Genomic DNA, 12,350 nt, shown 5'->3' with positions numbered 1-12,350 from the left:
TGAAAACCAAAAATCCAGAATAATGCAGATCTATAAGACTCTTCTCATGCTCACACAATATAAAACAGAATATTTTAGATGGAAAATGCAATACAGGAACATTTCAAACAAACTTTAATTTCACATTTATATTCTTTCCATCATTAAATGGGGTTTTTTAGTTAAATTGGGGGAGAGACTAATGAAACATAATAGAAAGATACAAGCATATAAAAATTTTAAGCACGATCTCATATTTAAAATAATTTCCAATATATTTCAAAAATTCTTCAGGACCAAAAGAAAAGTTAAGTCTTATTTATGATATCGCATAAAATCACAATTCTAGCTAATTGCTTACATTAAAATCTAGCTCTAACAATTTGAGAGCACTGCTTTTCGGCATAAATTTTTTTCTGGATAGGATTTGATAATCTCAGCTTTCAGACCCACCTATGCCATTTTTAATACAGACAAGAGCAATTTACTCAATAGGAACAAAGAACTGAACCAGTGCTTAACACAAGGTATTCTCTCTACAGACAAGCAGAAAACCACGACTTTTTCCAGCAGTAGCCTTCCCAAAGAAATTGTTACCCAGTTTAACATTAGGCAGGTATTTAAAAAACCAAGAGCCATGACTATGCTTAAATAGTGAGAATATTTACCACTTGTGTCCTACTTTCGAAATGTTGCTGCAAGACTGCAGAAAACATTCAAGTGCAATGTTATTAAGCTAATTGCATGATATGCCCCCTTTGAAATTGGAATTTTACTGAAGGTTACTAATTTTAACCAGAAGACAAGTAATCAAGCAACTCAGAGCAAATAAAGTTTGTGAAAATTATCAAGTCAGTTCAGAAACATATTTTAGAAGGGCAATTATGTTTTATGCTTAGGCACAATAAATAATAACGGGCAGAGTAAAATGTGTTAGAGAGTAATATGACAGGAGCACTGTAAACTTAGGAGTGTGGGAAGTTCGGTGCTGTTTTACACTAACATTTGCTAAAATCAGGAAAGTAAAACAAAGTATTAGGGCTAAAAGCCTCGCTGAACTTCCCTGTATTCATACAGGCCTGCGATTCAAGATGTCTTTATTTCAGACATGTTTCCCTGGAGCATTATTCGCAGCAAGCTAATTAACATTCAAGTAGGGTTGAATTGTGGGAGGGGGAGAAAAAGGAGCAGGAAAGGAGGTGTCACCTATGTGAAGTTCAGCAACATATATGGTCAGTGACCAAGTTATTAATGCAGCAACACTGCAGCCCAATAGAGGTAAAGGAAGTCAAGTGAAGAATTAAAGGTCTTGGGTAATTTGTCATCATCTCTCAGACCTCAGGGTCAATGATCTCTTACCTTTGGGTCGATTTTCTTAAAACTAGGATCTTCTTCATCCACCTCAAAGTAGAGCTCAGAAAGAGTGATGGAAAGGGTGCCTTTCACTACTGCGGAGGGTGCCACAAGCTGAGCTGGTGTGCTGAGGGACACTGGACCTGCCAAAGCAGGAAAACACCAACAATGTTCAAACTGAAAAGAATGCAAGTAGAAATTATTCACTTTTCAGGCCAAGGACATTAAAATAAAGCAAAGAGCACAGCTCTTCCTTACAGAGCAAACCCCTTTTTGTCCCGGAAAAGAACATATGTAACAGATTTGCAGTGTCTCTGTGCTGCCGAACACTGAGGCAGCTGCAATTGCAAACTGCTGCATACATTACACAGAGCTGGCTTTAGCAGGGCAGTCTTCAGCTTTTACTCAGACACATCTTCTGTCCAAGAAACTCCAAGAGTTGCACACCTTCTGTTACATGAAATATAGAGAGTGCACACATGAACACTCAAAATCTTACTGTATGATGTGTTCTTTAGTTGCTGAGAAGTTTTGATAGCATTTCACAAAGATGAACACAGCAGTCAAGGCTCAAAGTTGTCTAACTGCAAAGTGTTCTCTCGTGGATGCTGGAAATCTATTGTTAAGGTTACACAATGTTATAGAGCCTAAAGTAAAATGTTTTAAAGATGCTTTTGATTCCATATTAAATATTGTTCAAGGATTCCATACAGTGTTAGTGTAGCTTGGGGACTGTGGGAGTAAACAGCTGGAGGGTTGGTTTCCAACTGAATTAATTTTTATTGGAATAATCACATCTCCACAGGGCTTATCACAGGGACAAATCAGACTACTACTGAAAACAATAGGTTCAGAATTATATAAACTAACACATACAGAATGAAAACAGGTTATGTTTGTCATCCAGCTGATTAAGAGGCAAGGAAATGAAGTTACATGGCTGCAGTATTATCTGACTTTTGTAAAACAGAGGAAGATACTAAAGTGACATAGACAATTTTATTTTAATAAAGCATCTATAAATGAGGTACACACGTCCAGGTAATCAACGTGAGAATAACTGACAAAAAATTCAGATGAATTGTCATTTCCATCGATTGTTAGAAGGGTGATGGTCCTTAATCTCGCATCAATCTCAATGTGTGCCACTAGGACAAAAGAAGAGATGCTCTGCTGAGATCAGAGCAGCTTTGCCCTCTATTCCCAACGTACAAATACATTGTGTCTGCAGATGGGCATAAGATAGCTGCGGAACTGCCATGATTTCCCAAAGCTCACTCCCACAAATGGACAAAATAAGAAGCTGTGTGTTCTTTTGCTGTCTCCCTTTGCCCCCTGTACATTAGCATGTAATCCAGAGGAGAAATAACATTTTTTCAATCACTCGCAGACATTCAATTACAAGACAAGCAGACAGATGCAGAAGCTGGGGCAATCCAGATCCCGTAGAAGACCCCTGACAATTTCCACTTCATTTCTAACCCACACTACTTTATTAGTGAGGATTACTTCTTAATCCTATTGCCATTGTCAAGATTATATAATTAAACTCCCCTTTCACCTCTATTACAGTATGAATGTATTACTCAAACCAATGAATGAATAATAGAAAGAAACACGGAGAAGGCTGTTGAGAAGGAAGCTCATGGTAGAAAAGGAAAAAAGAAAGATTCATATAGAAAAATGCCTTTGCATCATTCTTCCATTTTACTCTATTTTACTTTACTCTTCCCATGCAGGTTTTCTTTTTCCTTATGCTGCATTTTTAACTTTGCTTTTTTGCCTTAAGAAAAAAAAAAAAAAAAAAAAGAGTGGAATGCAGTTCAGGTATAAGCAAAATGCCAATAAATAATCACTTCCAGCATTTTCAGTGAATTATCATATGCATGATCCATATCAATGTAAGCGTGTACTACCAGCTTCTCAGGGAACGAGAATTATCCAATAAATGATATTTTTTCTCTAAATTAAGTGTACATGGAATACCAGATGAGAAGCAAAAGAACACAGAGAAGTTTGCATTTTCCCTGTAAAACTCACGTTCCTCAAATAGCAATTGAGACATTTTTATAACGCACAGTCTCTGAACCACTGGTTATTTTGGTGTTACATTCTGAAGTGTACAGAAATGGATCCACTCCACCGAGCCTGCGACATCAGCAAAGGTTGGAAGTGATTATGTAAAATTAATTAAATTGAATGATTTGAAGTACTATTTCTTCTTCATTAAAAAAAAAAAAAAAAAAAAACAAAAAAAGAACTCTAATGAGGCCATGGTCTGTGGAGAAAGAACTTCTCCAGTGGGGGAATGTCAAGAGGTTTAAATGAGTTAAATCCAGCGAGTGTACAAATCCTTTACATGCAAGTAAATAACCAGTATGTACCATTTTATAGACTTAGGAAAAAAATTAAAGGTCTCCAAAGCCTTAAATTACAAGACAGCTTGCCTAATTGTCCCACTAAATCTGATGATTTGAGTGGAATGAGGTCAAGAAAACAAAGAAGCCCTTTTCAAGGTAGAGCTATTTTCTGTAAGGAAGGTTTTCTAGAATAGGTATCTACTGCAGAAGCAAAAAGGCACAGAAAGAAAACACACAACTCTTCTCAAATAAACCTTCAGTATCTGAGGTGAACGGGAAATTATCTTAATGACCCAGTTATGGGAAGTGTGTTAATTATCAGTGTGCATCCCAAAGCATGATTCACTGCGGAGATGGGGAGATCAGAAATTCAACAGTGAAGAAGCTGAGCAGAAAATGAGATAGGTGACATTACCTGTCAAGTTCTCCACTTCTCTTTCCTCCATGAATGACATGATATCGTCATCACCTTCCAAGAGAACCTCGCTTTCTGAGTTCTGGTTTCCTAAAACTTGACTCTTGATGGACTGCTTTCCTTTGACAAGTATATCCTCATCGGGAGCTGAAATGAGACAAGGTGCTGTCTGTCAGGTCTCAGTGACACAGGAGTGTAATTTACTTTTTAAATGTAAATTCAGGAAGAAAACTGCCTAAGACTAGCTGTGGGAAGTACCTGTCTTAATCCTCTAATGTTAGGACACATCTAGTTTTAATCCTATTAAGCTTGCTCAAAATTATCCAGTGCTCTCTGCAGCGTTCAACTCTATTTCAAGCGTTTATGACAGAGGGGAAAAGGATACAGCAGACTCCCTTCCCCTGCAGCCTTCCTTGGGAAGTCGAGCTGGAGGAGGGTCCCGGCCGCCCGATGCGTCACCCTGACCCCCAAACCCACGCTCCAACCAAGGGCACGGCACCGCCGCCGCGACACCCCGAGCGCGGCCCTGGGAACAGGAGACGCAGGACGGGGCCGGGAGCGGCGGGACCCGCCCGGGGCAGCGCAACAGGCGGGCCCGGCCCGCGGCCCCGGCACCGGGGCTGCTCCCGCCGGGAAAAGCCCGGAAGCGGGGACAAGGCGGAGGGCGCTGCCGCTGCCGCCCCGCGTCCCTCCCGCTCCGTCCGCGGCCAGCCGAGGTCGTGAGGCAGAAAAGCCCCCAGCCTTCCCTGCCGGGGGGCGAAGCGGCGGATCTGCCCCGGGATGGCGGCTGGAAGCGGAGAACAGCCTGCACCTGCTTCCAAGGGGCACAACCATCCGGCACCCCGGCCTCCCACGGGGCACTTCTGGGCTCACGCCGGGATTTTCGGGATGGAAGGGAGGTGGCCAAGCATGCTTGGATCCGTGTTCCGCCCCGCACACGGTCACCGGGCTGCTAAGTGTCCCTGCCGTGCCCGGGCAGCGACATTCCCGCCCCGCACGGCCCCGGGAGCACTCCCATCGCCCCCCGACACTGCCGCCTCGAAATCTGTTTTATTTATATCACCGCCTCAAAGCAGCAACAGAAAAGGAAAAAAAAAATAAAAGGAGAGTTTAAAAAAAAAAAAAAGTAGAAAAAAGGGAAAGAAAAAGGTAATTACTCCCTCCACACCTAAGTTTTTCTGTGGTAATGCCAAAACACATGTGTATGTGTCCGGGTTGGTTTTTTTTTTTGTTTGGTTTTTTTTTTTTTTTTTGTTCCTTTGGATTTTTTTAAAGTTGAAAATGAAAATACTGTTTCTTAAAAGATACACTGAGAATACCCATGGCACAGCCGTGTTTGAAAAACATTCACCAAACACATCAGGACCAACTAACTTCAACACACTGGTGACTGCTCACTCTGATTGCTGCCACATTTGATTTGAAGTTCCACTGGCTCCCTCTAAAAATATGCTAATCTGCAAACATTTACAGAAGGCAGCAACTCCCCTGTGGCAATACATAAAGTTTAAATTGTGTAAGTAAATATATGCACATAAATTGCAAAAAATTAAAACTTTTCAGTTCAGTGAAAAAGTAAAAATTCAAGTCGACTCACCAGAAAGAAAAAAGAAAAAGAAGAAAACAAAAGACCAAAACCCAAACTATAAAAATCCCATCACAAAAACAACAACAAATGCCAAATGACCAAATACTGGTTTTGGTTTAGGCCTTGACCTCAAAAAAAAAACAAAACAAAACAAAACAAAACAAAACAAAAAAAAAAAAAAAAAAACACCCAAACAACCACAACAACAAAAAGCAAACACAAACCTCCACCTCAAACTAACCAAAAAAAAACCAGAAATAAAGGAAACTTAACTTGCCATACAAAACAAAATGCAATTTATACATGCTCCTTTTGCCCTAGCAATAGCTGTTGCTTGTAAGAAAGCCTTAAAAATTACTGCAAAGCTTTAATTTTAATTTTTACTACTGCATTGTACAAACACAAATTTTACTTTCTTGCAAAATATGCTCATGTAAATAATGACAACTCAGATTCTGGAGTTGTTCAATGTGAGTTGAAAAACCTTCTTGTCATGGAAAATATGCAGCTGATATTTAGGAAAGTTTTCCTGTAATTAACTCCCCCTTGAGGATTTTCAGTTAGCAGCAGTAAAATTACCATCAGTGTACTAACACACACCACATGCACTTAGTCACTGCCCTACCAGCACTCTCTTGAAGATCAAAAAAGGTAAAATAGAACAAAACCACCTCAAGATGAAGTCCAAGATAATAAATTATTTTCTTTCTTTTCCTTTTTGGTGGTTTTTTTTTTTCTTTTAATGTAGGCAAACTATATTTGTTGTTTCAAAAACTTCATCTGCACTGTACATATCTGCTATTTTTTGCTTCCTCTACTAGAATCTATGTTATACTGAAAATGCTGATTTCAAACTAGTTCTCTACCTATTCTTATTTAAGATTGAATTCAGAGCCAAGATCAAAGATTAGTACTTTTATACTAAGTAAAACTTGTCTAAAATGTTACTATGTCCTTCAGTCTTTAAGAAAAAATAAAATCAGTACAGCAGCTTCCAAACCAAAGATGACTGTATAACAGAAATATTGCCTTATCTTTTTCACTTACTCAGATTTTAATTCTTTCCCCAGCTACTGATATTCTGCTGATTCAAAACCATACATCTTATGTATGTGCCTTTTTCAATAGGAGATTTTAGACCCTGAATTATTTCTGTCCATTTGTGGAAACTTTTGTCATCTCTTTGCATATGGTGTTAGATACCACTATTTCCTGACATGAATGATATGTGTTAAAGTTAAACACAGCTTAAACACAGGCACAGGAAGATGTCTCTCTACACACCTGCAGACACCAGCTAGTGGAAGGCAATACTACTGGAAGGCAGTGAGACACCACACTCTGAAGCAGAATCTGCTTTTTCTGTACTGATGTGAATAAAGCAAATCTGCCTTTTCTGTGCTGGTGTGCATAAAGCACCACATCTGCAACCAACACTCTCATGCTTACATGCATATCTGGACAGAACAGAATATATTCCACACGGATTCACCTATTCTTCCGTAGATAAACGCACTGGTGTAGGTAGGCCATGGTCTACTTCTCTTTATATATTTACTGGTTAGAGAGATGTATGATGGAGCATGACATCATGTGACAAACTCCAATCCCACATAAGCACAGAGTTATATTACACTGGATTTCATATTTCAGGTCACAAACCCTGCTCTACCTTCTCTAACCACTCTGCCAGGCCTGCCTATGTTGGTGTGACCAGACCCTCTGGCTCCAACCCTGCAGCTCTAAGCACAAACTCCCACACACCTTTCCCAGATCAAGATCTCCAGGCATGGCCTACGTATTGCTGTGAACACAACAGTCTGCTAGCACACAACTTTTTTTTTTTTGGTTTTTTTTTTTTTTTTTGTAACTGGTAATTATACCAGGAAAAGCAACTGAAGGAAAAGGTGCATTAAAAACGCCCTTTACTATGTATTTTTATTTTTTTTCACAAAGGGCTCCCAGAAGCTTCCCTCTACTCTCTCTACTTCTTTAAAAACATAACAGTGTTTAAAACCAATCATTTTCAAACCAAGTTTTTAAAATATTATCTTTCTAGCTGAGGCAAAGCAAACTAACCAGTTCACTACATTACTGGAGATGATCACCTGCTGGTCCCCTGCAGCCACAAAGCCCTGAACTCCACCTATTGTCTCGATGGAAATGCTACAGACGGGTTTAATCCCCCATCCCCAAATTTTTAACACACACCAATTAAAAACCCCAATAAATCACTTGTTAAATAGCTTGATAAAGTATTATCTAGCTGCTAAAGATTCCCTCACAAATATTGCATTTGCGGTCAATTTCAGCAACAAGTTTACTCTTTTTTTTTTTTTTTCCCTCCACACTTACATTTTGGTTCCATTTCTATACAGTGAGGTTACAGGAAGAACAGAGAAGAGTTAACTCCTTCCATCCCAAACTTTCTACCACAGCACCTTCACCTTTCTTTCCTTTCCCCACAATACACCATTAGACTGACTTTTATAAATAGCCAGTTTGGAAGGATCCTTTTTTTTTTTCCCCTTTTCCATTTGAAAAATTACCTAAAGCCTTTTTTTCCCAAGCAAGTTAATGCGAACTTGGGAATGGCAATTAAATTGTCAGAATTAAAAAATTTGTTTTTAACTAGAAGGTAGCCAGAAGTATAGTCATGGGGCTGGTATTGATTGTCTGAACAGAGAACATTAGTCTTCAGGTATTTATTCTGCCACCTCTGCACCAGAGGTTCTCCTTCAAATCAAATCAATCCTTGGAAAAGATTGGTTCTTGCTCCTAAGACACATAACTAGGCTGCAACAGAGCTGATTGTTGTTGTCCTCTCTAGGTTTTACTGAACAATATCTAGGCTTCCAACTGTTTCTGAATCATTTTAACAGTTGCAAATTGTCATGATTCCTGCACTGTGAGTTCTCTGGGGTGGAGAATACATCCAGTTGTATTTTAAGACACCAAGCAGTTGATAATGTGTACCTTCTAATGGAAGTGAGCTAAAATCCATGTTATGAAGCATGGTTACTGCTTGCACTGCTCCATTATTTATGCATTATTTTCCCCTGCCTCCCATTTGGCAAAATCCCTTATGTCCAATTTCAGGTTTTGGTCTGTGATATTTTGAAAAAAACTTAAATAGGCAGTAGGGAACCTTTTATGCATTATCTAAAAATCCTTTTGCTTCAGAGGCATGTAAAATTAATTGAAATTGAATAATTAATGAAAAATTATTGATATGAAATCATAACATACTGGAGCAAATACTCTGCAAATCCTAGGGATATCTACATCATGAAAGTCTGGTTCCAAAAAATCTGAGAATTGGAATTTCTGATACGAAATTGGTTAATATCAGAAGTTTATAAACACAATACAGAAAGAAATTGATCAAATGGTCACTCCAGTTATCTTTTTGACAACTGTACCTTCTAAAACTCAAGAAAATAATACCCAAACAAACTAAATACAACACACCAAAAAAGCCAAATCGAAAATGAAGCAGTAAAAATCCCAACTATCTTTGCACCCCTATACATTGCATATAGTTTCCAGTAGAACTTGAATTTGTACTTCAGTCATAGATTTTAAAACTCGCTAGTGTAAGTCCTTGGAAAAAGACAGTTGTATGTGTACACACACTCAGACAGATAACAATATCTATAATTTCAGAAGTCACATTAAATAACGATTTAGGGTAAACTAAACTATTCACTGGATAGATAAACAATAGTACTACAGATAACAAAGGCAGTATGAAAATTCAGAATAAAACATCAGGAAATTAAACAAAAAAGAAGATTGTTAAGGATGTCAAAGTCTGAAAAGAAAGGCAGATAGAAAACAATTATGTCTATTTAAATTACCAGAGTTAGTTATCAGCTATGTTTAAAAGCTACTTCTGCTTTTATTAATTCTTCCTTTGTATTGACAAAAATTGTTGTCCTGTCAATTAAAAAGTGATTGTAAACCACAGCCCTTGAAATATAGCATGGATTAGTGAAAATATCCCATTAGTACGAAATACGAATAACTGCATTACTGTGTCTTTACCTGTGGAAGAATTAGTTACACAAATTTAAATGGTTGCTCTAAATATTTTTCAGTAAAAATAAAGATATTTTTAAAATTTTGATAAAAAGCATTAAGATGAAATATGAAAATACAACTGGAATACATTAAACTTTGACAAGATCTATTTAACTTAAAGTACACATAATATTAAAAGGGGGTGAAGTTGTTTTTCATCCATGGAGTTTTAAACAGATAAAACCCTAATGCCCTACAGTCCATGTATAGGAATAACACATCGTATTAAGAACAACCCCCAGAGCAAAAACTGGGTTAATTAATTCTACATCTTGTTCTTCTTTCCATAGTCAAAGATGTAGGGCTCTACAAACATTGCTTTCAGATCACTTTATTGACTATTCTCTGTATGGTCATTCATTTCAGAGGACTGATGTCACATTTGGCATTATATTAGCTGACATATTGTGGACATTTTCTCCCAGAAATGGCTCTTTAAGGCTGAGTGCAAGAGGTTAAGATGCCTGACAGAAACCAACTTTATGACAGTGATGTTTTTCTACATTCATACAACACTCTTAACAATCTAAAATTATCATAAACTGCGTCCCCACACACAATTTGTGTGGGCATATGTACGTATGTATGTATTCAGTAATTCACAAGCTAATAAAGAAAAAAAAAAAACAAAAAACCCTAAATTTAGATTTATTTGCTCCATGAATTGTGCCTTCAAGGTGAAGGATACTCAGCATTAATTTTAAGCAAATTATTTTTAAGTATACAAGACTTTTCTACCTTACCAGTGTACCCTCATTAGATAGGAAAGACATAAAAATTTGTATTAAACCCCAAAGTTCACTGGCTTTGGGTGTGGTTTTGTTTGCTTTTTTGTATTTTGATTTATTAGAGAGTTTTCAAACTGACTACTGTATTAGTTTGGTAAATACATTCCCCTCTAGAATGGACGTATCATCTTACATTGGACTGATCCCAGGTTATGAAATAAGGAGTAACAACTGTAAAAATAAAATAATCTCCTTAAAATCACCAAGTAGAAATGATTATTACCATTTTGCTGCTTGAGCAATACTTTGCATGTCAGCATTTGCTACTTTTTATTCCATATCAAATTCTTGCAGAAAAGCCTGAGGACTTAAGCAAAGGTACAGTTTAGCTTGTAGAAGTGTTATTTCTCTTTTAACATATCTGTAATAATAAGCAGATATGTGCTAACTGAAATAATTGGTGAGGATTTTGAACAGCAAAAATTCTTCTGAAGTTACTAAAGTATAAGCAGGTAATTTATACGGAAGTCTGTCCAGGGATTAATGGCAAAATTGCATCCACTCTCCTTCTGCCTAGTGAGGACTGTAATTGTTATATGCAAGGTATGCACCATCCAGCCCAGCTGAGATGGGAAGAAGTGGCTCAGCAAACACCAGCGCTGCTGCTGTGAAGGAAGGGCCAGGTTATCTCTATGGAAAACACACACCCGAAAGGCAATGCCAAAAGCCTTTGCTCTGGGACCATTTGCCAGCACCCTACAAGGACGAAGGCCCAGCCTCTCCCACCAGGTAGTGTAACCTGCTGCTGGTGGCAGGAGGCAGATTTTACACTGACCATGCTCTCCAGCTGCCCTGAGTGTCGCTTCAGGATGTGTCGATCCGAGGGGGTTACGCACAAATCGTCGCCGGCGCCGCAAGTCATCTTCCCAGTAGTCGAGGCGCCAGAACTCACGAGGACGACTACAATGAAACAGAGGAGCCACATATGTTAGCAATTATCAACCAGCATGGTAGCGCTGAATTTCTGCATAAAGCTCTCCTTGTTTGTGCTGCTTTTGCCTTTTTTTTCCTAACCTCCCCCCCTTTCTGCAATCTTTTACTTAGGTATGTCCTTGAAAATAACAATATCACCTTCCAGTCTAAGGAACTCCTTTCCCTTTTTTCTTGGAAGGTGAAATGAGCACTAAATACATCATTTTGAAATGAATTGCTGACAGTGTGATCAGTTTCCCCACACTCTAGTGGCATGTGCTCCGATTTCAGCCTCATTTCAGCCTCAGCAGGGCACCTTTCTCAGTGACTGCATTTATAAACCAGAATAGGGAAAAGGCTATTATAAATATTGTATAGCATTACCTATATTAATCAAAGTCTGTCCCCCTTCATTTTTCTTCCTAATTTGTGCCTTTTTGCACAAGGTCAGTAAATCATGCCATGAATTCTTGGTCCAGAAAGTGTTAACTTTAATGAATACCTCTGTTACATGGTTATGTATGTGATAATAAAATATTACTCTGTTTAGATGTGCAGGAATTTAATTAAAATAATCTCTTAAAATATTCATTACATTTAGCCCCTGAGGCTTAGAACAACACAAGAAAATGCATTTCTTTTCCATTTCCTGTTTTTAAATAAACCATTCCAGGAGAGTGAAACAGCAATCTATTTTCGAGCAAATCAGATTGCATTTCTGGTTTATGTAGTTGTGTTTTTACATTTAATTAAAAACTACATGTTATGATGTGTAATAGTTGCTACATAGAAAGCATACCTTTAAAAATTACATCTAGAAAAGGTTATACCAAATTCATTATTTTCCATTTTATGCTCCAAATATAGCACAA

The 12,350-nt window shown here is 38.1% G+C and overlaps 1 protein-coding gene across 4 annotated transcripts in view; it reads right to left on the bottom strand.

The window, feature by feature from the left end:
- Positions 1-12,350, bottom strand: part of LRBA (LPS responsive beige-like anchor protein) — a 366,577-nt gene that overhangs the window by 162,171 nt on the left and 192,056 nt on the right. For all 4 annotated transcript variants that reach the window (XM_041479868.1, XM_041479849.1, XM_041479878.1 and 1 more), the window contains exons 38-40: positions 11,342-11,466; positions 4,108-4,254; positions 1,339-1,475 (exon numbers count right to left, since the gene is read on the bottom strand). In XM_041479868.1, the coding sequence (XP_041335802.1) occupies positions 1,339-1,475; positions 4,108-4,254; positions 11,342-11,466 (409 nt within the window). The remainder of the gene's footprint in view (positions 1-1,338; positions 1,476-4,107; positions 4,255-11,341; positions 11,467-12,350) is intronic.

The sequence above is a fragment of the Pyrgilauda ruficollis genome, unplaced genomic scaffold (assembly GCF_017590135.1).
Source record: "Pyrgilauda ruficollis isolate IOZ18807 unplaced genomic scaffold, ASM1759013v1 scaffold114, whole genome shotgun sequence".
NCBI lineage: Eukaryota > Metazoa > Chordata > Aves > Passeriformes > Passeridae > Pyrgilauda > Pyrgilauda ruficollis.
This window is presented reverse-complemented; position numbering and strand designations above follow the sequence as displayed.